Below are 25311 nucleotides of genomic sequence, written 5' to 3'. Positions count from 1 at the left end.
GTCCAAGATACAGTCTGTGGAAATAGCCAGTTTCCTTAGGTTGGGCCTGGAAACTGACACAGCTATCATTTCTGTCATATTCTAATGGGCAAGCAGTCACAGAGCCCAAGAAACCCTGATTCCAGAGAAAGAGGCCCCCACTGCTTGATGAGAAGACTGTCAAAAATGCGAGGGCTGTATTTTAAAACTGCCGCACTGAGGGCTTCTGAAAGGGGAGAGGTCTTACTATAGCCAGTGTTTGGGACTCGGTCTCACTGAATTACACAAGGTGATGGTAACTGGCTAGTGTTAGGTCAGCCAGTAGTTTGGTCTTCAACTTGAACACCTGTGAATCGTCTGGGTGGTGAAAGCAAGCTGCAAATTCTGAGGTCAGCAGGGCCTGGCGGATAATAGAATGCAGAGGCTAGAGAACAGGGTCAAAGGAGTGATGGGGACATGGGCCATTTCAGGGTTCATACTGTCTAAAGGAAAAGACTCTAGCAAGGCCCTTCCAACTGATCGCAAGTGGAAATGGGGGTCTTAGTATGGACTTGTGTTTGAAGAGAAGCCAGAAATCTTGGTTTTATATGGAAATTCACAGCTTTTTAGTGTTGGCTTGGATATTTGTAAACCATTGTACAGGGCAAATAAAACACATCTTCAGATGGAATCCAACCTATGGCAGCCAACTGTAGTTCTCATCTGAAGAACCACTTTTTCTTTTTCACCCTGAAATAGCTGCCTGTAGACTTTCCTTCACAGACTGATCTATCCAATCTTATTGAATCCAGTTCTGTTTCTCATTTTACCCATTTTCTACACCACTGTTCTGGTTCCATTTCAAAAATGCATCTTCACTTTTGAATTACAATTCCCTTGGGTTTTATGGGACAAGGCCTAGCTGAAAATGAGCTTTATAAATGCATAAAAATATACAAGATAAGAATTGTTTATCCAGCAAATAATCTTCCATACCAGCTCAAGATTCATGCCAGCATCCAATAAAGAATGATGGCTTCATTTATTTTCATTCTGTCTACCTCCTCAGGGGAAAAGAAGAGCTGTTATTTGTGGGTGTTTTTATTTCAACTTTTTTTTTTTTTTTTGGTGTTGTTGGCATTTATTTGCAAGGCAACTGGAGAAAAATGCAGGATAAATGCCATGACTTTCTGCAGCTCTTCAGCCTGAAGGTGAGGAGGACTGGAGAGAAGACCACAAGCCTGTGGGCATGTTGTATAGGCTTTCTCAGCTTCAGTTCCTGCATCTGTAAAATGGGAATGGCATTGGTGACTGTGTACTGGGCTTCTGTTAGATGCACGTAGCATTATACAGGTGAAGAGGTCAGCAGAGGAGGCCCTCAGCCACATTAGCCGTTGTTTCTGGCACTGGATTGTTAGACTCCCCACTGTGACTCCAGTTCTACTGCTGGCCTCCTCTTCCTTCTTGCTTTTATTTTTCTCCAGTGACCACTGAAGTTCTAGCAGGCGCCCACCTCAATTGTGTGTCACCCAGTTAAGTACTTTATGTTTCCACCTGAGATAACATGCCGTCATATTCCCTTTGTGTGTGATTTAGGGCACAGAATGAGCTTCTAGGTTAAAAGACTGTCCTATTTGTGCAGGCCTTTACATAATTACAGGGTTGAAGCTTCTTTTTGATGGCATGCTGCTCATATTGTTGGGTTGTTTCTTAAGAATTTGACCTTTGCTCATGACATTGTTGCCTGGATCCATTAGAGCAATGGAAGATCATAGCTAAGTTACTATTGTCTTAATATACTATTCAGAGTAAAATGATTTTATAAATATAGGTTTGAATAATCTCTTAAGTCAATGCAAGTTCAAATGTCCACAAACTTTGTTTTGTCTACCCTAGATGACTGCATTATTATTGAACATCTGATATGCTTTAGAAAATATTTCAGCCTTTGGAAACCTTTCCATCACTCCTTTATAATTCAACTAAATTCAACATTGGGCACAAAATACAAGGTTGCAATTTACTATTTTGCTAACTAGAGCTTGTGATACAATCAGCAGCTCCTAGAGCTGTGCTTTTAAATCACATTCTTTTCCTATGTGCCCTCTTCACGCTAGATGATATTAGTCATGTCTGTTTCCGTTTATAGTCTTCCAAATCTCTCAATATCTTCCTCCTCAACTTTAGAGCTTCTTTTTTGATGGTCCTTTTTTTCTCTTTGCCTTTTTATTTTTTCTGTCTTCAGTACAAATAGTTATGATCCCCAAACTTTGAAATTCTCTGCAAATTGCGATCAAGTTACATGAATTTGGCCAGATTGTGGCTTCAGAAAAATAGGAAACATGTCTTAGTTATCTTCATACTTCCTTCTCAGGGTCTAGCAGATACCTGATAGCCAAGTAGTTATCATGCAAGAAATATTTTTAAATGAATTAATGGTATTGAATACTCAATACTATATATATATATATATATATATATATATATATATATATATATATATATATAAAATCTCCTGTGTATGTATAATATACACATATATGGCCAGACTGTGTCTGGTACATAGTAGGTGCTTCATAAACATTATTGTATGAATGAATATATCATGGTTGTGACAGCAAAACCAACTGGTTAAATTGGTTAAAATATTTCAATTACTAGAAATTATAGTAAAATACAAAAGGACATTTAAATCTACTCCAACTTTCAGCACCTTTAATCAAAGTAACTTATTTTCCATTCTTGCCCTTAGCAAATAAAAAAGACATCCCTTCAACAGATAAAGGGGTGCTCTCCCATGAAATGAGAATAGCTATGCACAAAACAGGCAGCATTATCTAGCTGTAATTTTAATGATACCTGAATTTTGAATTTGCCTGTGCAATTATAAGACCTAAAAATGCAGCAAATTATTGTCTTCTTCCATAAGGGATGACTATTCCCATCTCTACAAACAGAAAACAAAATTCTCTATTCTTCTGAGAAATAGCTGCAAAGTTTAACATCTTTTTTCTTCTGGGTCAAGACAGCTTCCAGTTCTTTGATTACAGTACCTATTCTTGGTTTCAGGTAGCATTTTGAGCCAGTTGCAAACATTCTTGGATTACTGCTTCTTCTTCTTCTTTATTTATGATGTTTATCCTATGCCATCAAGAGAAGCCATTACATGAAGCTACTGAATTCAATTTCAAGCTTCAGACATGCACCCTAACACAGCCTGCCCCACTAGCGGCAGGGAAAGCATCAGCCTCTTTGGATATCTGTGCTCATTCCCCCTGGGCCCCAGACACAAGGTGATGAGTTTCAGCCCCTTCCTTGGGGAATGCATTTGAGATTTTTTTTTTTTTTTTTTTTCTAGTGGGAAAGGGCCACTGCCTGGTCCCAACTTGTTAATTCACCGAATTGCCAGTAATTCGAAACAGTTACTGGATTTTAATTTTAGGATCCATTCATCTTGCATCACTCTCTCCTGAGGGTGTGAGGGTGGAGTGTAAGAGGCGGGCCCCAAGGCATGCAGAGAGGCCAGGAGCCCTTACCTGGAGGAGCCCTTACCTGAAGAAAGAGCCTACCTCTGCACAGGTCAGCACTATTCTGACCAAAACTGGCCGCCTTATTCTCAGTTGTCGTTTTGACCATGCTGTTTTCCCTGTCTGAAGTCTGTATATCTCTCACGTTGGCTCTTAAATCAAAGCAAGACACCAGCAATCCAATCTTCAGAGCTAAATAACCCCCACCCCCAGCTTCACTTACCTACATCTCCCTCACTGCCTGAGGACTTGGCTCAGGCAGCCTCGGGGCTTGCATCTTCCTTCTCTGTTTTGCACATCACTAAAACTCAATTTTAAAATGTTTCTCATAAATATTATACTAAGGGTCTCCTTTCAAATGCAAGTCTCTTTGATGCCTACACGTGTGCTTGTGCACACACATGCATGCACACATACACATTCACACACAAGTACACATGCATGGGTACTTGTGCACACACACGCATATATGCATGGACACACATATATGTTGACACACATGCACATGTACGTGGATACATAAGCACATGCTCCCATGCACGGATACACACAGGCACACACACATTCTCACTGCACTGCTCTGCGTTCCACCCTTCTAGAGGAAGGCTGGCTCCCTCCCTTTCAGCCTCCCTGCTTCCCTGTCTTTCTTTGCCATGCATGTGTTGAGTGGACACTAAATGACTGGTCCTGTTTTGGGAACTGAGGATGCAGTGATAGACAAGACCCACAGAGATCCACATTGAAGGAGCTTCTGTTCCTGAGAGGGAGACAGACAGTGATCAAGTAAACAAATAGTATCGTTCCCGACCATGGTGAGTGCTGGGCGGAGAAGGAAATCCAGGAAGGGGATAAAACGTGGGAGGGGAGTATTTTGGAAAGAATGGCCCGGAAAGGCCTCTCAGGCAATGAGACGTAAATGATGGGATGGAAGGAGCCCTGCAAAGATCCTTCTGGTGGTCCAGAGAGCTGAGCAAAGATCAAGGCCAGGAGATAGGAATGAGCTTGGCGTTCACAACAGAGATCAAGAGTTCCCTCTGAACTATGACCTTTCAAACACTCCCATAGAATTTCAAGTTAAAAGAACCCTGGGGCCATCCAACAAAGCCTCCACATACTGCTGTTCACGCCTACTCGATGTCGACCTAAATACTGGCATGTGCTAATCCTGATTTCTGCTGGAAAACCAGGTCTCTCTGAAGAGTAGTTGCAATTTTAGCTTTTTTTTTTTTTTTTTGAGACGGAGTCTCGCTCTGTCACCCAGGCTGGAGTGCAGTGGCACGATCTCAGCTCACTGCAAGCTCCGCCTCCCGGGTTCACGCCATTCTCCTGCCTCAGCCTCTCCGAGTAGCTGGGACTACAGGCGCCCCCACCACGCCCGGCTAATTTTTTTGTATTTTTAGTAGAGACGGGGTTTCACCGTGGTCTCGATCTCCTGACCTCGTGATCCGCCCGCCTCGGCCTCCCAAAGTGCTGGGATTACAAGCGTGAGCCACCGCGCCCGGCCGCAATTTTAGCTTCTTAAGGGCTCTCGTAGAATTTCAGTGTCTTCTTAGTAGCTCTCCCTCAGACTCAGAAAGTGACAATAGGACCTGTTCTGAGGGGTTCTCAAGCTTAGAACTCTAAGCCCATTGCCTGAAATAAAAGCTTAGCATATATGTCCATGGGGTCTTTTGCAGCCACCACCCTGCACCCAGCCTCCTGCCACTGTGTTCGAGAGGCCATCCCCTGCACCTCTGACCTTGTCCAGTGGTCTGGCTGGTTCATTGTAGTTGCTAAGCTGCTGTTTGTGTCCTCTAGTTCCAGAACATGTATTCCCTGTGTTCTGATTCTTTTCTCTGACTTCTGAGCCCCTTAAAAGGCTCACTGTTTTTCTTGGGTAGCTTATTGGGGTTCAGTTCTAATCGTAGCGAAATCCTGGGCTGCGCCAGTTCCTCAAGAGGTGGAAAGTGATGGGGGAGGCATGTACCTGAGAGAACAGTGATCTGGGGGTAGAGGCCTTGTTGTCCCTGCTGAGTGACCAGAAGGCAGCTCCCAGATTCCAGCACTGCAGGTGACAAGAGAGAAGCCTGCCTAGGCTAACTGAACATTCACTGCATCTCAGACAGACCTGGTTAAAACACAAATATATGACACTCATGTATTGAACCCCTACTGATTGAATATCTCCTGAGTAGAAAGACACTGGGTATTACCCTAAGACATAAAAGAGTTAATATCTTAAATTAACACTCCTCACAGTCTCATTCATTTATCAGAATAGTGTGTATCAAAGACTGCAGGCAATGGGTTCTGAAGACATGAGACAGGCAAATCTTGAGAAGGTCAAGAAATAATACAAAGCCCAGCTTATAGAAGACAATCGGTCAACACCTACACACATACACACACAGATACACACACACACAGCCCGGTGAGGCGTTGTGAGAAGCTAAAGCCACACGAAGGCCCAGGGAGCATACAGAAAGGTAAGAAGAAGACAGCAAAGACCATCGTCTTCCAGTGTGTCCTCCTGTACCCTCTGCTGGCACCAAGGCCTAAGGCATCCTGTATCCCAAACCAGAAAGGGGAAACAAGCCATCATTTCCAGTAAGAGTCAACCTACTCCTGTTTAACCCCCTTCCACAGCTTCCTGCTGCTCTCATGATAGAGACTTACAAGCGTCTGAGGGGTCAGCCATGTCTTCTTTGCCTTGACCCCAGGTCTCTAGCCTCCAACCTTGACCCCTGGTCTCTAGCCTCCAACCTTGACCCCTGGTTTCCAGCCTCCATCCTTGACCCCTGGTCTCCAGCCTTCAACTTTCTGGCCTCCTACAACTCCACAAATATATATTCCCTCTGTCTGGAATTCTCTCATTTCCAGCCTAACTCAGCTCCTTCTGTGGGATGATTCAAGATGCATATTGTTGTAGAAACAGCTCTGTCAGCTTCATGGCAGAACAAGGGCAAGCCCCCAGCCAGGGTTCTGCTTCAGGTGGTCCCTAATGTGTGGTTCCTCATGGCTGTTGCGTGAGAACTGTATCCATCTTTGAATCTCATGGATCGTTCCACAGTGGGTGCTCCAAAACCACTGCTGAGTTCTGCGCTTGCCTAAAGGCCAGGGAAGATTTTCCAATCCCTCTTTTATTCAGATCTACTTTGAGAAGAATCATGAGCCTCAACAAAGTCAAAGCCCTACTTTTATACCTCAGTGTAGCTTTTAAAGTTTACCAGCAAGCAGAAGGATCACAATATTGACGAGCTCTTAAAAAATGCATGAGGGCCCCTGAGTACAAGCCAAGAATTGTAATCGAGTCCCTGCACGTGGGCCTCTGATATCAATCTCACATTATTTATTTAGGGTTTTTCCTGGTTGCCATTTGGGAGTGAAGATTCATTTACCAAGAGAGATTCTTTTACTAGTTTTCATTACCATGTTGCATCATTAATATTAAACTCAAAAAGTGTTAGATCTCATCTGTCTCTGGTATGGGTGGACTCTATGCTCCCCTTTGGGAACCAGCTCTTTGACAGTGTAGTGTTGTTGCAAGTCTGGTCTCTTGTGTTTTTTATTGAAATTGCTGGAACTCAAGTAAATCATCCTTTGCTTCTTACTTTTGCATCAATATCCAGCTCTATCCAGATATAGATCTCAAACCTTGTTAGAAATTGATGAAAGTTCCTTTTTATGTGTCCCCAGAGGAGATTGAAGCCCAAAAAACTGTGATTCACATTCATTCCCACAAATCTGGGAAAGCATCTGCATGTTTACAGCCTCCAACTAACAAAGCATTACAGAGGAGGAGGAAGAAGGCTACCGCAAAGTGTTTTGGAATATCTGGCCCCCAGAAATGCATTTCATTTGTTCCACCCTTATCCATAAATTCCCAATACAGATGTATATAACCAATTTTCAGAGGTGAGATAGCTCAGAGCATAAGAAGGGCTCTTTTAGGCTTCAAGGTGCCTTTAGAAAGTATTGTGCCTCATGCATTTGACTAAAGGCAAGAGCACCGAGGCTCAAAAGGGTCACAAAACTACCTGGAGGCAGAAACAGAGGCAGAGACAGGATTTTCAACACCAAGCCCTGCACTCTGTAACTACTGCTCTTTCCACTGGACTCAGCTCCTGCCTCAGCAGGTGCCAATGGAGAAAGAAATGGGGGTTTTGCCTTCTGATTACAGTTCCATTGGACCATCTCTTATTTTCTTCCATGAAGAACTGAGGTCGTAACTCCTTGTGGACTAGTATTCTGAGGCTGAGGGGTACAACTGCTTATCCTGGTTGAATTCAGTGCTTTATAAGTAGAATTAAAGTGAAATAAGGAACACTTGGCATTATGAATGCTGATCATCTAAACTAGAGTTTCTCAACAGCAGCACCGTTAGTATTTGAAGCCACATCATTCTTCGTGGCAGGGGCTGTTCTGAGCATTGGACGATGTTGAGCAGCACCCCTGGCCTCTGACCAATAGGTATCAATAGTGTCACCCTCCCCCGCATTGTGACAACCAAAATGTCTCCAGACTTTGCTACACGTCCCCTGGGGACAAAACCACCCTCAGTGGAGAGCCTCTGATCTAGTGTTCAGATATTTTTCCCTAGTGTGGTGCCTGGGAGGTAGCAAGAACTATTGTTTGATGATGGATTAATGGAATGCACATTCATTTTCTGAATTGCTTCATTCTTGTTATTTCAGTATTGATTTTGCCATCCTTTTTCCAAGAACTGAAATACATTCAAATTTTGTATGTGCCTGAATAGATTGAGAAAGTTCAGGAAGTTTTGCTTTCCTGAGTTTCAGCTAAAAGGAGGCAGGTATAGTTCAGCAGTTTTCACACAGACAGGCCAACCATGGCTCTAATGCACCCTTAGTGGAGGGGGACAAGCTCTGAGTGCATATCTTCTGATGGATGTGGGGCCTGCAGGAGGAATCTGTACATTTCAGGACCAGAGGCGAGGAGGTGCTTGTGATACTAGTATGCAAAGTGGTTAGGGAAAGAGGGAGAAATCAATGCTGACTTATTTAATCAGAACTTTTGGAGACATTAATGGCACTAAAGGTCCCCAGAGGGCAGCAACAGAAGGATGAGAAATGAAGCATGATGTCAAATAATAAAGCATAATGCAGCAATAATGGGTAAAGCGTCTCATCCTCAAGGCGGAAGTCAAAGCAGCTGCCTGGGTTCCCTCCAGAAAGGCAGTGATGGGTGCAGCCTGTGATCGGCACTGGGTTTTGGTGAGGCTGATGAGAAAAGAATGAGAAATGGGTGCCCCAGTGATGGATGGGCCAGTGGTCATTGTATGGTGCACACATCTTTAACGCCTCACAAGGGCCGTTCATTGTGGGTCATACACATTTATTCTCATAGTACTCACCTTTCTGGTGCCCTCTTCCTCCACTGCTCCTTACCACTGTCCCAGTTGGTTACCATGTTCCCCTTTTCCCTTCTCTATTTGTGACTCTGTCTCTAATTTTTATCTGTCTACCGACCTGCGTAGCTACTTTTTTTTTTTTTTGAGACGGAGTCTCGCTCTGTCGTCCAGGCTAGAGTGCTACGTTTCTTTCTGCCTCCCTCTGTGTGTGTGTTTCCATCTCTCTGATCCTTCTCTCTCTGTGTGTCTCTTCCTCTCTCTCTCATCCATCCTCCCTCACACCTACCTAGCCTCATTCATCTCAGCCTCCCCTGACCCTGGTATGTTCCTGCATCTCAGTCCCTGCACTCAGTTTCCCAGAGCCCTTCTCTGTGCTTGGCCATCTCCACCTTCTCCATCCCTCACCCTCACTTAGGGTCTCTGACAGGAAGGGCATTGGCCTCAGGGCAGAGCACAGTGGGTTCATGGTGTGCAAATCCACCATTACAGCCCAAAGAAGTCAACAGGGGGACCCTGTCCCAAAGGCCCAGGCAGGACTCTGTGAGCCTTTGTATTCACGCTGGGGCTGGGCTGGAGACACTAACTGGGTTTAGCTCACTGGGAAGGAACTGGCAGTGTGGGCAGGTAGGTGAGCAGGGCAGAAGGAGGACATGGAAGTGAGTTCAAGCTCAGTTCCTCCTACCGTCAGACCATGAGCTGAATCCTTCTGCCAGTGCTAGTCCTTTCCTTCTCCATGCCTCAACCTCCCCTTTCAGTATGCTGCTCTTCCAGTTAGATTTTTCCTCCCATATCTCTCTCCTCTCTCTCTCTCTCTCTCACACACACACACACACACACACCACACTTTTCTCGACCTGTATGCCCTGCTTGCTGTCTTATTGCACTCAGCTACTTCTTTGTCCCTCCCTGCTTCATGTTTTTACCCCTTTTCTATGCCTTTGATTTCATGGATGAAAGTTTTAGCACAAGGTAAACAAAACAAGGAAAAGGAAGGAAGGAAGCTAGTTTTCATGTTACCTGAGACTGGGTAATTTATAAAGAAAAAGAGATTTAATGGACTCACAGTTCCATGTGGCTGGGGAAGCCTCACAATCATGGCGGAAGGTGACAGGCACATCTTATATGGTGGCAGGCAAGAGAGAAATGAGAGCCAAGTGAAAGGGGCAACCCCTTATAAAGCCATCAGACCTTGTGAGACTCATCCACTACCATGAGAACAGTATGGGGGAAACCACTGCCATGATTCAATTACTTCCCATTGGGTCCCTCCCACAACACATGGGAATTATGGGAGCTACAATTCAAGAAGAGATTTGGGTGGGGACACAGCCAAACTACATTAGAAGGAAGATAAAGAATGGAGGGAATGAGAGAAAGAGAGAGAAAGGAGGAAGGGAAAGAAGGAGGGAGAAGGGGAAGGGGGGAAATGTGGAGAAAGGTTGAGGGAAGCAAAGCAGAGGAAGTGACACTATAGAGTATGGAAATCGTTACCAAAAATATAAGTGAATTTTGTCGTAGCTAGTTTTACCGAAACGAGTACTAAGACTGGGCATTGGCCTTTGCCGGTGTTTATGGCAATGATAGATTTACACACAGGAATGCCGAGGGCATTTGCACCCAGTGGAGGTGAGTACCCATGACGTGGTGACCCAATATGGTGACCCTGGAGTTCAATGCACAAAGGATCCTTGGACTTCTTCTGGATCCCTGCTACTTTTCACCACATGGGAGAACTGGAGAGGGTCCTGACTGATAAGCTACGGGGCAGGTGAGCTGGGGAGTACCGGACACACCCAAGAAGGCCCTGCTCCCTGTGGAAACAGATTCCTTAATCCAGGGAAAGCTGTCACATGCGTTATCTAAGTTACTCTTCACTACAGCCCTCTATGCTAGATTCTGCTATTACTCCCATTTTACGGATAAGGAAACTGAGCCCAGATCTAGACCTGTCAGATAAATGCAGGCGATGTTATCCCGGCCTCTACTCCTCATCACCACAATTAAAGCCAAGGGCTAGTTTCTCCCGTGTGACACAGGCAGATGGCAGGCAGGGTGCTGGGGGCAGGGGATGCTGTGCCAATGTCCCCATGGTCATCACAGTCTCACACATCACGTGTCTCTTTCTGGATCAATAACTGCACGAGTTGTCTTGCTACGTGTAGGCATCTTAAGCACATAGGAGGACAATTAGAGAATCCAGGTCCTCAGAGGCTTTGTTGAGGAGGACATGGGCTGGGGTTTTAAAGGACCTAAGTGCCTGTAATAACAGAGCTTACCGCTGACTGCTCTGCTGCTCTCTTCTCTGTAAGTGCATTAATTATTGAGAGAACTCATTTGCAGCACGCACACAGTTGAAAGGGCTACTTTGGGTGCTAATCAGAAAATACACATTGTGGAAGGGAGCTAATGAGAGAATCACACAACTTTGTAGAGCTCTGCCTGAAAAACTGGATCAATCAGAGATATTGGATATTCAGAGACACTTGTCAGACCTGCAATAGACAAACATATGTAAGCATTCCATGTAAAGATGTAACCCTGAGCTGTTGCCATTAGGAAGGATTTGCATTTCTCACCAGTCCATTTCAGCGACTGGAGCCCTCTTGATCACTACATCTGAAGTGGGAGCCCCTGCAGGCAGCATGCCGACAGTATGAGTCCTATCTTTTGATTTCAAACACGTTTCTTCCTTCCAATCTAAGGCCTGAGCATTCTGCAGTCCAGTGGGGACCACGATGCTATTACTTTGTAGGGGTTTAATAATCCCCGTGCGTTCAATGGGGAGTCACTAGAATAGAGATTTATCCCCAAATCTGTTGCAACACATTACGAATATGTCAAGTGTTCGTGATTGAGTCGGGTCTCAGAAACAGCATGAGGCATTCTCGACCTATATTTTTAAAGAACCCTGGAGGTAAATGTCTGTCGCATTTCCTCAAATATACAAACATGATAAAAATAATATTGAATAAAGATAATTAAAAATAAATAAGAAAATTAAAATAATTTATCAGATTCTTAGGAATAAAGACAATCACTTTCAGGAGATTGAATATATAAAACTACAAATTGCAAGATTGGTCAGTTAAGGTGTATTGATTCACATACAAAAGGATGTTCACATTACAGAAGAATTATTCAATTTATTTCTTAATGACAGCTCTGTTAATGCTTTCATCACTTTTTTTTTTTTTTGCAAATAATTAATCCCTGGTTAGAGAAGACTGAAGAATAACTACCATAAATGAACATAAGTAATTTTCAATGCCATCAAATTTCATAAGGTTTTAAAAACTCAAATTATTTCATCTTTCAGGAACAAAGCTATTCTATATGGCAAGATATTCCTGAACCCTCCGCATTAGTGTATATAATGGGTAGGCCTCATGCTATTATATTTTCCTAAGCCAAAGTTCAGATGCATCAAGTTACCAAAACCCTTTTTACAAGAATGCCAAATTATGTAATTCCTTCCTATAAGAACGTTATGGGCCAGGCACAGTGGCTCACGCCTGTAATCCCAGCACTTTGGGAGGCTGAGGCGGGCGGATCACCTGAGGTCAGGAATATGAGACCAGCCTGACCAACATGGAGAAACCCTGTCTCTACTAAAAATACAAAAATTAGCCGGGCGTGGTGGTGCATGCCTATAATCCCAGCTACTCAGGAGGCTGAGGGGGGAGAATTGCTTGAACCGGGAGGTAGAGGTTGCGGCGAACCGAGTTGCACTCCAGCCTGGGCAACAAGAGCAAAACTCCATCTCAAAAAAAAAAAAAAAAAAATGTTATGGCCCATTTATTGTCTAGGTATTTATTACTGAGCTTCCCTTGGATCCAGTTGACAGTAGGAAGCCAACGTTGAATTAGAGTGCCTTTAATTTCAGTGAGCCCAGTCCAGTGTCGCTAGGGTCATTTAGTGAATTACATGCTGCCGTTCCCAGTGAAATCATGTAATTACTCATCATCACTTAATAGAATAAAGACATCCTGAAAAAGCTAAATGGAATTTTGAATCATAAATACCAAGTGGTGCAACAATGTAATAACACAATGACAAAGAAATCATTTGGTGGATTTCCCAAAAATAAGGTCATTGCTCCTGTTGTTCGGGGAAAAAAATTTTCAAGAAGGGTAATAACATTTTGAAAATTTGTATGCTCATTTAAATTGTATAAAATGCATTTTTAGGGCTTGACTTGGCCATATTTATTTTTAGTTCTCTTATACTTTTTTTTTTGAGATGGAGTTTCATCCTTGTTGCCCAGGCTAGAGTGCAATGGTGCAGCAACCTCCGTTGCACGGGTTCAAACGATTCTCCTGCCTCAGCCTCCTGAGTAGCTGGGATTACAGGCCTGTACCACCACGTCCAGCTGATTTTTCTATTTTTACTAGAGACGGGGTTTCCCCATTTTGGCCTGACTGGTCTCGAACACCTGACCTCAGGTGATCCATTGCCTAGGCCTCCCAAAGTGGGCAGGGATCACAGGCCAGTTCTCTTATACTCTTGAATAGTCCTTTCCTTCTGTTATGCTGGTTGTTCTTTTTCTGTGGGTAAACTTGAAGTCGTTTCCTAAGGTTCAGGCTTTAAACACTGTCTAAACACATATCACTTCCATTGCCCCGCTAGCAGGGCAGCTGGCTAATGGCAGCCCTCACTTGGCTCAGATGGTCTCAGATCCCCTCAGCCTGCACCTTCGGGGCCTACGGGTCCAAAGGGGCTGGATGAGGAAGGCTCAATTAACTATTGTTAGCATACAGTAAAATAAGGAAAGCAGGGAATATTTTGAAGCAAAAGAAACAAGAATGTTCGGTTACTTTGATTCAGAAAATGAAGAGTGAGTCATCCTAGAGCTACGTTTCTATGATAAAAATACCTACTGGATATCTTGTCTTGAATGTCCCCAGCTGCATCAAACTCAGCAGGTCTGAAACTAAACCCTTCATCTTTTGTCATCAAAGTAAGAACTTTCCCCTATACACCGTTTCACGGTTAGTGATTTCATTGTCCACACAGCTTCCTGAGCTTAGAGCCTGGGAAGGAGTCGCCCCTAACCCCTTCTCCTCTGTCACCAGTCCCACTTGTCACTGACTCTGAAGCCGCCTTCCTTGGGCCCCCTTCGTATCTCACAATTTAATTCCCTCTCTTACATCCCACAGCTGCTCGTGAGCTCAGACCATCATCATCTCTCTCTCCCTGCACATCCTTTTCCCTGGGCCCTCGCTCCAGGACCACACACCACCGGCCCATTCTCTAGACAGAGTTTTGCACCTGGTATGTCGTGAGTTGTAGGTGTGCCAAGATGGTGAGTCCTTCAGACCTCAAGGTGGCCAGAAACAGCTCCTTGGGTTCATCCCAGTGTACTGCACAAATACCCGTTGTCTGCCTGTTCCTCAAAGAGAGAAAAGTGGGAAGCACTGGGCTGGATAATGCACACTGTCTGTACCAAAACAGCAGAAACTCAGACCCAGCGTCAGTCCAGCTCAAGTCAGGCAGTGTTGGTTGCAAAGTGGACCTGGTGGCTGGGCCCTAATTGTGCTCATGCTTTGCAAGGAGGTGATGGGATATATTAAAGCCTTGAAACAGGGCCCTGAAGATGGGAATGAGAAGGAGTCAAGGCCAGGTGGCTCATGCCTGTAATCACAGTGCTTTGAGAAGCTGAAGCAGGAGCATTGCTTGAGGTCAAGAGTTTGAGACCAGCCTGGGAAACCAAGCAAGACCCTGTGTCTCCAAAATATTTTAAGAATAATAATTGGGCTGGGCGCAGTGGCTCACGCTTGTAATCCCAGCACTTTGGGAGACCGAGGCGGGCGGATCACGAGGTCAGGAGATCGAGACCACAGTGAAACCCCGTCTCTACTAAAAATACAAAAAATTAGCCGGGCATGGTGGCGGGCGCCTGTAGTCCCAGCTACTCGGAGAGGCTGAGGCAGGAGAATGGCGTGAACCCGGGAGGCGGAGCTTGCAGTGAGCTGAGATCACGCCACTGCACTCCAGCCTGGGTGACAGAGCGAGACTCCGTCTCAAAAAAAAAAAAAAAAAAAAAAAAAAAAAAAAAAAAAAAGAATAATAATTAGCCAGACATGGTGGTATGCACCTGTAGCCCTAGCTACTCTGGAGGCTGAGATGGAAGGTTTGCTTGAGCCCAGGAGTTTGAGGCTACAGTGAGCCATGAATGCACCATTGCACTCTAGCCTGGGCAACAGAGCAAGACTCTATCTATCTATCTCTTGTTGTTTTAAAAAAATAAATAAATAAATAAAATAAAGGAGTCAAGAGATATTTTGCCAGTAGAATTAACCTGGAGAGAAAGGTGTCAGTGAAACCTCTGAGGTTTCAAGGATGGAAGGATGGTGATAATGTTACACAAGATGGAGCACACAGGAGAGAAGCAGCATTTGGGATTGGGAGGGGAGGGGGTTGGCCTTTATTAACTGAACTGATAGACTGTGGCATTCAGAATTCCAGATGGACACTCGTGTGGAAATACCTAGCAAAGCATCTGAAGTTCACATCTAGGGCTCAGGAGAAAGAGCAAAATGGAAAAGATAGACGGGAAAGCTAATTTATAAAGCGATGAGGAAAGCAGCCAAGCCTTCCGAGAGAGGCCTGAGAGCAGGCCACTGAACACTCTGTATTTAGAGGAAAGACAGAGAAAAGGATCCAGTCAAGGAAAGTGAGAAGGGGTGGCCAGAGATGTAGGCAGAGATCTGGAAGACCACAGTGCCCTGGCAGCTGAAAGGGCCAACAACAAAAATATCAACAGCATCAAATGCTATCGTAATGCAGGTAGGAAGAGGATCAAGAGGAAACCAGAGAATTTGGCAATGAGAGGTCAGAGTGACCTTTCAGTAGCTGATGGTGAAAGAAGCTGTGTCAGTTCATGTTTTTGAGAAGTGTCTATCAAGACAGATTAGACACACAAGGAATTTATTGGGGAAATTCTTGTGAAGAAAGAAGCAAAAGGTAGCAAGGAGAGTCTGGAGACCATAACAGAGGTCTGACACCTGTGAGAGGAGAAGGTGAAGGAGGGATTGGTTGGAGGCACCTCAGGCTGCGGTGCACCTCTGAGAAGGCTGCAGCGAGGCTGATGGGGCATCCCTGAGCAAAGGATGCCTGTCAGGGAGATCCTGCACTGGGCGGGGCCGGCCATGAGGAAAGCCCTGTCATGCTTGTCATTGGCTTGCAGCGTCCCAGAGAACAGGTGCCTCCCTGCCTGCAGCAGATGCTCTTGGTTTTTTGGTTTGGGTTTGGGTTTTTTTGTTTGTTTGTTTGTTTTGTTTTGTTTGAGTCTTGCTCTGTCACCCAGGCTGGAGTGCAGTGGCATAATCTCAGCTCACTGCAACCTCCTCCTCCCGGGTTCAAGCGATTCTCCTGCCTCAGCGTCCCCAGTACTGGGACTACAGGCGCCCACCATCACGCCTGGCTAGTTTTTGTATTGTTAGTAGAGAGGGGGTTTCGCCATGTTGGCCTGGCTGGTCTTGAACTCCTGACCTCAGGTGACCCTCCCGCCTCGGCCTCCCACAGTTCTAGGATTACATGCATGAGCCACCATGCCCAGCCAGCAGATGCTCTTGAAGGAGATCTGAGGGTATGTTTACATGGCACCACAGAAGCCAGAGTGACCATAAGCAGGAAGTAGAAACACTAGAACTCTGGTCTAAGCTGCTGTCATCTCTATACACAGCATGGCTGAAACAGAAGAGCCACACAGAGGTTAGCAGGCAGGCAGGGCCTGGTAAGGAGGCCATAAGCTGTGGCGCTTTCACCCAAAGCCATCATGAAGACCCATAACTAAGTGGCTGGCCAAAGTCACAAGGTTTCATAGAATTGCCAAGACGAGAGCCAGCTGTCCATCTTCCCTTGGCATCCCTGGCTTCTCCTCAAACCCTGTGCCCTCCCCGTACTTCCAATCACATGCGGGGTTTGGTCTATCACCGTTCGTACCCAGTGGACGCTGTTGCCTTTGATGTATGTTTTTCTTTCAACGATGGTGTTTTGAAGGATTCTGCTACCTCCATTCCTCCACTTCTCTACAAGTAAGTTAATACAAGTAAGTAAGCACTGTAGGAAAATGAGCTCCTCCCGCGCCCAGCGAAGCGGTAGGAGGACGATTCCACCTGTCTCTGTGGTGAGCGTTGAAGGAGGATCTTGAGAAAGGCGCCTGTGTGCAGCCGCATTCTCATCTCTAAACCACGCATGGCCTCCCGTGTGCACACGGGGCATTCTGCCCATGTTTACCAAATGAAGACACCAACTAACTACCCTGTCTTTCCTTCTAGGTGACCTCATACATTTGCCTCCATACCTTAGAATGGACTTTTTGTTAAACCGAGGTGGTCCAGGCACCAGCAGGGACCTGAGCTTAGGACAAGCATGCTTGGAACCTCAGAAAAGCCGGACCCTGAAGCGCCCCACGGTCCTGGAGCCCATCCCGATGGAAGCCGCCTCCTCCGCCTCCTCCACGAGAGAAGGACAGTCGTGGCAGCCGGGGGCCGTGGCCACATTACCTCAGCGGGAGGGAGCAGAGCTGGGACAGGCAGCTAAAATGAGCAGCTCCCAAGAGTCACTGCTCGACTCCCGGGGCCATTTGAAAGGAAATAATCCTTACGCAAAATCTTACACCCTGGTATAACAGACAGCATGACTGGACAGCGGTTGTAAATACAATTCAAACAATTCAATCAAAGCTACCTTTTTTTTACGGAATTCCAATATTTATAATTAAAGAAAATTGCCAAAATATATTAAAAAAAAAAAAGAGAAAATACTGAAACCACAGACAGTGCAAAAACTCTCCTGCTTTTTTTCTGTCTGAGTGTGAGCTCCATCCGCCTGGGCATCTGATTTTTTGGGAAAGAAGTCCAGTTTTATGATCTTCACAGGCTATTGCATTTTTACTGATTTTCTACAAAAGTGCATGGGGGGATTAATTAAACCTTCTGACTGGAAGTTCTATCACACAAGAGGCAAGAAAGAAAACAGGGTGGGGGGGAAATCAGCCTATTTGTGAATTTAAAAGGAACACCGATTTGCGGGCAGGGGAAAACTTCCGTCCCGTTTGCACACCTTTCTTTCCCATTAGAAACCGGGTTCTCAATTTGGTCTTCTTTTGTTGTTAATTAGGATGAGTGCCGTCAGTGAAGGGGTGGGGGGAAGCAATTCGGTTTTCTCTTTTGTTTCTTTTTTAATTTAATGAGACACTCTTTGCATTTTGTCTAAGCGAAATAAAAAAGAAAAGGTTGTCTGCCTTTATTTCCATGTCTACTTCTCTCCTCTTCTACCAATGGCCTGGGCCTCCTTCCCAATGATACTTCTGTTTGGAAACACCAGGCCTGAACCCAGAGCCCCATTCAATAAACCGGAGTCGATACTAACAAACACCCTGAACTCCTCAGGAATCTCCAGGAAGCACAAAGAAGGTGCAGCTCCTGTTCTCAAGCTGGAGAGGACAAAATGCAGGCTGGGCTCCACCGCAACCAGAGGCCAGCCCAAGTATTCGAAGCCCCTCCCAAGGCTCTGCCCCTTGCCTGCCCATGGCCAGAGTTCAACTGACTGTGGCCTATGGGCCAAATCCAGCCTCCTGCTGTTTTTTTAAATAAAGTTTTATTGAAACAAGGCCACATGCACTATTTGCTATTGTCTATGGCTGCTTTCGTGGCACAATGGTAGAGCTGAATAGTTGCGACAGAGATGGTATAGCCCATGAAGCCTAAAATATTTATTACCTGGCCCATTACAGGAAATATTTGCCAACCCCTTGCTCTGGAGTCTGAAATGTGGCCCCAGCTTGTGTGACAAGGGGCAAGATTGTGCGTCCTACCCTCCGTGACTTTTCCTATCTCCACTACGCCTGGTGTCCAAATGTGCGATAGACCCTCTTAATAAACATTGCCTCAATCCTCTGTAACCAGAGGAAAGTGATGTTCCTCTAAAATCTAAGTTTTTAGTTTCCTTTCCCTCAGTTTATCTCCCATGTGGCTCATCCTAAGAGAGCATTTACTCGTAAATAGTCGGAACTGCATTCTTTATCCCACAACCCGCACACGGTTTGCTTTTGAAAGAGGATGTAATCCTCCCTTGGCTGCAACACTCCATTCCAGGCTCACTTCCATAAAATGGAAAGATAACCAGGTCTTCGTGTCAGAGATTTGGCATTAACCAGAAAACATGATCAAATATCCGTGGCTGCTCAGTCTCCCAGGCTGAACACTGTCTACAGGCTTCCATTAAGGCCACCAACACAGACTGGTGCCAGTTATTACCATCTTGGGAACATATTCAAAAATGTCTTTCCTTCCCTCCCTCCCTCCTTCTTTTCCATCCTTTCTTCCTTCTATTTATTTTCCAGGCAGGCCCATTTGTCTGCTTAGATTCAGTGACACAGAATGGGTCCAGGACCATGTCAAGACCACCTGCTGGTGCAAGTGTTAGATGACTCCATGAATGTGAGGTGCGCATCCATGGTTTCAGAGTGTAATCCGTGTTGACGTGTACTATTGGCATACTCTCAGACTGGTTTTTTTAAATATGAAAAAGAAATGCTACTTTCTGGGGGAAAAATTTAAAAGTCTATCTTTCATCAACCTAAAACTTCTATATCCCCCAAACATAGTTTACCTTTTTATCATTTTTCTCTCAACCTGTACAAAAATAAATTCTACATTATGTCTGCCTCTAGAATGGATTGCTTTCAAGACTCCTGCCTTAAAAATACTCATTAAAATCAGTTTAACACACAAACAATTGTCTCAGAAGATCACCTACTCCCAGTTCAGATAGGAGTCTATTATTACTGTCTTCCAGGGGCTGCAGATTAAGGGGCAGTGTATGCTAAAATGACTGTTATTGACAGTAATAATAATTAATCTTCCTCTAGACCTCTACCTGTCTGATTTGTTTTGTGGAAGTCATCGTATTAGCCCAAATCTGCACACAGATCATTCATGTTGGAATGGTGACACTCAAATAAATTCTCTATCCTCTGGTCAATATCTATAGGGTACATGGACAATAGCTATTGAGTCAGTGGACTGGGTTTCCTCCTCAGCATCCATCTGGCTGGCAGCCTGCAAAATGCCCACCCTCCTGGACTAAGCAAGGCCTTCTGTTAATACGCAGCCAGTAAGCCACGCAGGACTCGGCACTCACAATGTCTCCAGGAGCCTGGTGTTTCCATGCCATTCACATCTGCCTGATGACTGCTATCTTGCATCCACGTCTACCATGAAGAGAAGAAGGTGGAACAGTTGAGATGGGAAAAGATGGAACAGTGCCATGACATGGAGCTGGTCACCAGCTACACTGGATAAGCTTTTATTCCACTCATCATCTTTGGGCCCTTGCTGCAGAGACCCTTGATACTATCTTATGACACAGAAAACACACTGTTGCTTGAATTGCTCTTTACACAAGCAGGAGATCACCACTCAGTAAAGGTCCCTCTGGTCTGGTGTCAGGATCACTGAATCACTCATATGCCAAAAAGTTTATGCAACTTTTAAGGACATGGCTGAGGCCTTCTAGAGAAGCTCTGGAACTCTACGAATCAATTTCCAGCAACGACGCACAGCCTTCTGGAACTGGGATAAGACTGGGAACCAAAGGACTAGTGTGTTATAGGCCACCTACCCACCAAAGGTTCAAAGGAACCTAACAGTTTGTCCATAAAAGTCCTCTTTTAACTTTCTAAAGAACGTAGTAAAGAGTATCTCAGCTCTCTGAAGAGCACCTGGAAAGACTAAATAGCCCCAGTTTAATATCCAGGGCACCCGAGGCCCATGTTGCTTCTCCACCCATTATTCCAAAATGGTCCATGAGAGGCAGTAGAGTGTGGCTGCAGTGAAGGAAAGATTCTCTGCAGGTCTTGGAAACCAAGCTGTTGTGATCCCTAACAAGAGTGTAAGCCAGGAAGGAATCTTCAGGCCTGCATAAAAGCTGTGCCTCTTTACTGTGGGATGTTTGTTCACTTGAGGAGGACACTTGTGATGGCAGGGTCGCTGAGTAGCCTGAAGAATATGTGGCACTGACAAGCCAGAGCTACAGCAGGGTCAGATGGCAACTGTGGACAGGATCCTCGCTGAGTTCCTCACCCCCTGGCAAGCAGGGAATGAAGACTGGATGGGCCTGATGCTGACTTGGGTCACCTGAGTGCCATCAAGCATGGGAGTGGGTGTACCTGTGGGGAGACCCCACAGGTCTCCCCATGGGTCATTGCATTTGTGCATGTCTCTTGAGCAGAAGCTTTGATGGTTTCTGTTCTGTGCTGTTTTTTCAAGGATGCTTGCATAGCAGATAGCCTTGGAAGATAGAGACAGTGTCTCCTTGCTGGGCAGAAGGCAGATTTGTTGGCTGACCTAGATAATAAAAACAATGTCTCTGTCTGAGGCAAAATTTGGGCAGGTGTACCAGCAGCCCCCTTCCAGAGTTTCTTAGGCATTAGACACAGCCAATCAGGAGTCACAGCCTTGCTGGTATCTGCCTAGAATCTGGGTGGTCTGGGGCAGCCTCCCTCCTTTCAAAGATGAAAGCTCCTTCATCTTTGGTCCAAGCTCATCTTTTCAATGAGGGCCTCCGTGAGCGCCCTATTCAATGCCACAACTCCCCCAGGATTCCTGCCCCCCATATCTGCTTTAGCTCTTGTCCATACCCTTATCATCTAACTTATGCTAGAATTTATTTATTCATAATGGTTATTCTTTGTTGTCTGTCTTTCCTCTCAAGGATGTCAGCTTTACAAGAATGTAATTCTTTGTTTTGTTTACTTGTGTCCACAGTTCCTAGAAAAGTCCCTGGCACACAATAGGCATCTTACAAGTATTTGTTGACTGGAAAAAAAAAGTTTGGAGTTTCCTAAGCTTAGAGCTCCTCAGCTATAACACAAACCCACCGCGTGCACAGCATCCACCTAGACTGCTCTGCCTCACCCCACGGGCCCTCCAGGGATGGGTAGCTGGTGAGAATGTGGCTCTCATGCTCATTGCTATAACTTCAGTAATGATAGTCTCAATCTCTGATGCTGCCTTCTGCCAGCATCTATGAAACTGAGACAAGCCAACTTGGTAACTCACAAGAAAAGTATAAATCCCAGGCTTTCTACCATCCTCAGCAAGCACAAACCAGACGTGGGCAGTACCAGCTCCCTCCCCCACTCCCCAGAGAGACAAGTCACAGCTTAGACTCACAAACTTTTTGCAATTTGGTGGGAATGGTATTTTTTTTCTTTCTCTCTCTTCTCAATCTCTCACCATCAAAAAGAATGAAAAATGGAAAACTTGGTAAAAGTGACTTTTAGCACATGGCACGGGGTTCCTGTTTCATCTCTCAAGACCAGCTTGACAAAGCCAGAAAGCCCTTTGTGTCCCAGAAACTTCAACCCCACTCTAAGAAGAAAAGATAATGTTTATGATCTTCAGCACTGGATCTCCCAGAGAGTGCTGGACTCTGCCTCTAGGAGATCTTTCCATGGAGAAGAAAATACCTGCCACGTACATTCATGTATGTGGTGGCACCAGGGGCAAGGGTCCTTGCTCCAAGCGTCCTTGGGGATGGCAGTCCTGGACCAGACGGCAACCTAGGTGGGTCACCATCCGCACTGGACATCAGAGGGCGTCACAGCCAAAGGAGAGGTGCCATTCCCTATCAATCATGCTGTGTGTGCCTGCAAGGGTTTTATTCTCAAGCAATTAATTAATTCAATGTTTGCCTCAATCTTTCATTCTCTGAGGTTCCCCTAAGGGTGACCACCTCACTAAACAGAGGAGACGTCCCCTTGCTACTCTGTGAAAAAATGTTTTAGCAGTCTATTAAAAAGATGCTTCCTGTTTCTAGAGCCGAAAGTGTAAGTGTCTTATAAAGGTGCAAATTCCTAGATGGCAAACTGATGGTGTGGTATCCTGGTTCAACCCCCAGGTACGGAAAACCAGGCTCCTCACCCTGAGTGGAAGCGCAGTCGTCCATGCAACCACTGCTCACCCTTGGTAGAACACAAATCCACTACACGCCTGCAGCACACCAACAACCTTCAACATCTGTTTCCCCATCCAGGGTGAGAGGTGGTTCTGTCACAGCCCAGGAAGGTGACTGATGACAGTTCTAAGAGATACACTCTGCACATGCCAAGTGAAGCAACAGCCAGAGAAAGACACAGCCACTAGAACTGATTTTACCTCCATCTAGTATCAACCCAATCCTGTGTCTATTCCTCTGTTTAGTCATGTGATGACAGAACATTCCTCACCGAAACTTCTACTTCTCTTCTCCAGTTGATTCTCTTTGAAAGGTCTCTCATCATCTTCGAGTTAGCGGATGGCATTCTGTCCACTTCTGTAGCAAGTTAACCCTCAACACCAAGGTGCTGATGTTTCCAGGAAGAGGACTGGGAGTTCTTGGCATGGAGCCAAGAATAATGAAGATGCTTCCAAAAAGAGTTACAGAGCACCTGGGAAGGGGACATTCTTGTTGCTACGGAAGTAACTGGAAGGGAGGAGTTATGGATGGGACCAAGATGTCCATCTTGGTCGAGGTCCATTCTTAGATGTGTTTACATGTCCATTCTGCAGCATGTAAAAATTGGGCTTATTCAGTGACCTAGGATCACAGGAAAATTTGGGGTGAGCAAGGGACGTGGCCTAATAAGAAGAACACTGCACTGGGAGGTTTAGTCCAAGCACCAGCTCCTCAGTAACAAACCAGGAGGTCTCACAAAAGGCCACCCGCTTGGACATCAGTAAACAGACCTGAGTGGTCGAGGAGGACTCTGAGGCCCTGCTTGCCCAAAAAGGAGATGACCTTTCACAGTACCAATCTCACTGGGCAAATACTTGAGCTTCTTAAAAGTGTGTGGTGGGGGGTAAGTTGAGGCTGCCTTTCATTTATTTTTTGTACTCCTAGCACCCTGCACAGGTATCAGCCCAAAGTGGTGAATTGGTAAATGTTTAAGAAGGATGTGACGTGAAAGTCAGTGTGCAGAGATGTGTCGTGGAACGTAAAAAGGGAGGTTCTCCATGTCTATGAGCTCAGTGTATAAGGCAGACTTTTATCCTTTTAATAAACTCCTAAACTCACCTAATTATTGTTGTGTTTGCATTTTATCCTAGAGGGAAAAGGAAGTTTAAAAGACCAACCTGATTATTTGTAGGTTTCAGATACTACATGTGTGTTGCACAAATTCTCACATGCTGCTGTTGAAAAGATGGGCCTTCCCTCAGGTCCTTCTAAATAAAAACCTCTCTTTAGGCAAAGCTCTACCTGAACATCCTCTTGAGTAGATTTCTAAATTCATGCTGGTGGCTCCTGCGTGAGAGTCAGCAGAAAATTGCTTTCTGTTGTTGCCGTCATTGGTAAAAAGTCTGAGGGTCTCTCCGTAGGGGGCGTGTGCCCAGTCCCTCCCTCTCCCCAGGCCCTGCTCCTGCCATAGTACACCGGGCAGCAGGCACCTCACATTTCTCATCCTTGGAAATGTGAACCAGGTGACCAGAGCTGAGCCAGCTGAGGCTCCTGGGGAGCCAGCACATCTGACACCAACGCAGGCAAACCCTTAGGGACCTTCCCAAATGCCCATCCCATCTCCTTCCCTCACTCTCAGCAGACAGACACCGCTGACATCAAAGGCCATGGTGTATCTTCCCTGTTCTGCCCCCACCACCAAACTCCTCACAGCCACCTCCTTCCTGACCCTGCCTCTTCCCATCCATAACTCCTCCCTCCAGCCACACTCTGGATCCCAGCTGCTCCCAACTTTACAAAACTCTCACCCTCCCTTCTACACCTGGATCTCATCTCATACCCATGTGTGAAGACATTCAAGTCTCCCCCATCAATAAAAACACCCCCCACTTTCCCTGAACTCACTGGAGACACTGTCCTATGTCTCCCCTTTGGTCTTAGTCCATTTTCTGTTGCTCATAACAGAATACCTGAAACTGGTGTATGAAGAAAAGGAATTTATTTCTCAAAGTTATAGAGTCTGAGAAGTCCAAGATCAAGGGGCTATATTCAGTGAGAGCCGTGTTGCTGGTGGGGACTCTCTGAAGGGTCTTGAGGTAGAACAGAGCATCACCTCAGATCTCTCATCCTTTTTTTTGGGGGGGGGGATGGAGTCTTGCTCTTGTCACTCAGGCTAGAATGCAATGGCACAATCTTGGCTCACTGCAACCTCCTCCTCCCGGGTTCAAGTGATTCTCCTGCCTCAGCCTCCCGAGTAGTTGGGATTGCAGGTGCGCACCACCACACCCAGCTAATTTTTGGATTTTTAGTAGAGATGGGGTTTCACCATGTTAGCCAGGATTGTCCTGATCTCTTGACCTCATGATCCACCCACCTCAGCCTCCCAAAGTGTTGGGATTACAGGTGTGAGCCATTAGCAAGGTCTTTTTTTTTTTTTTTTTTTTTTGACAGAGTCTTGCTCTGTCGCCCAGGCTGGAGTGCGGTGGCGCGATCTTGGCTCACTGCAAACTCCGCCTCCCAGGTTCACGCCAT

General features: G+C 45.5%; 1 protein-coding gene across 1 annotated transcript in view; it reads left to right on the top strand.

The window, feature by feature from the left end:
• DSCAM (DS cell adhesion molecule) overlaps positions 1 to 18085 on the top strand; it is a 799693-nt gene extending 781608 nt beyond the window's left edge. The window contains exon 33 of the mRNA XM_030806202.1: positions 17115 to 18085. Within this exon, the coding sequence (XP_030662062.1) occupies positions 17115 to 17467 (353 nt within the window). The 3' untranslated portion in view covers positions 17468 to 18085. The remainder of the gene's footprint in view (positions 1 to 17114) is intronic.
• The last annotated feature ends 7226 nt before the right edge of the window (positions 18086 to 25311 follow it).

The sequence above is a fragment of the Nomascus leucogenys genome, chromosome 25, assembly GCF_006542625.1.
Source record: "Nomascus leucogenys isolate Asia chromosome 25, Asia_NLE_v1, whole genome shotgun sequence".
NCBI lineage: Eukaryota > Metazoa > Chordata > Mammalia > Primates > Hylobatidae > Nomascus > Nomascus leucogenys.
The sequence above is the reverse complement of the archived record's forward strand: the minus strand, read 5'-3'. Positions and strand labels throughout refer to the sequence as shown.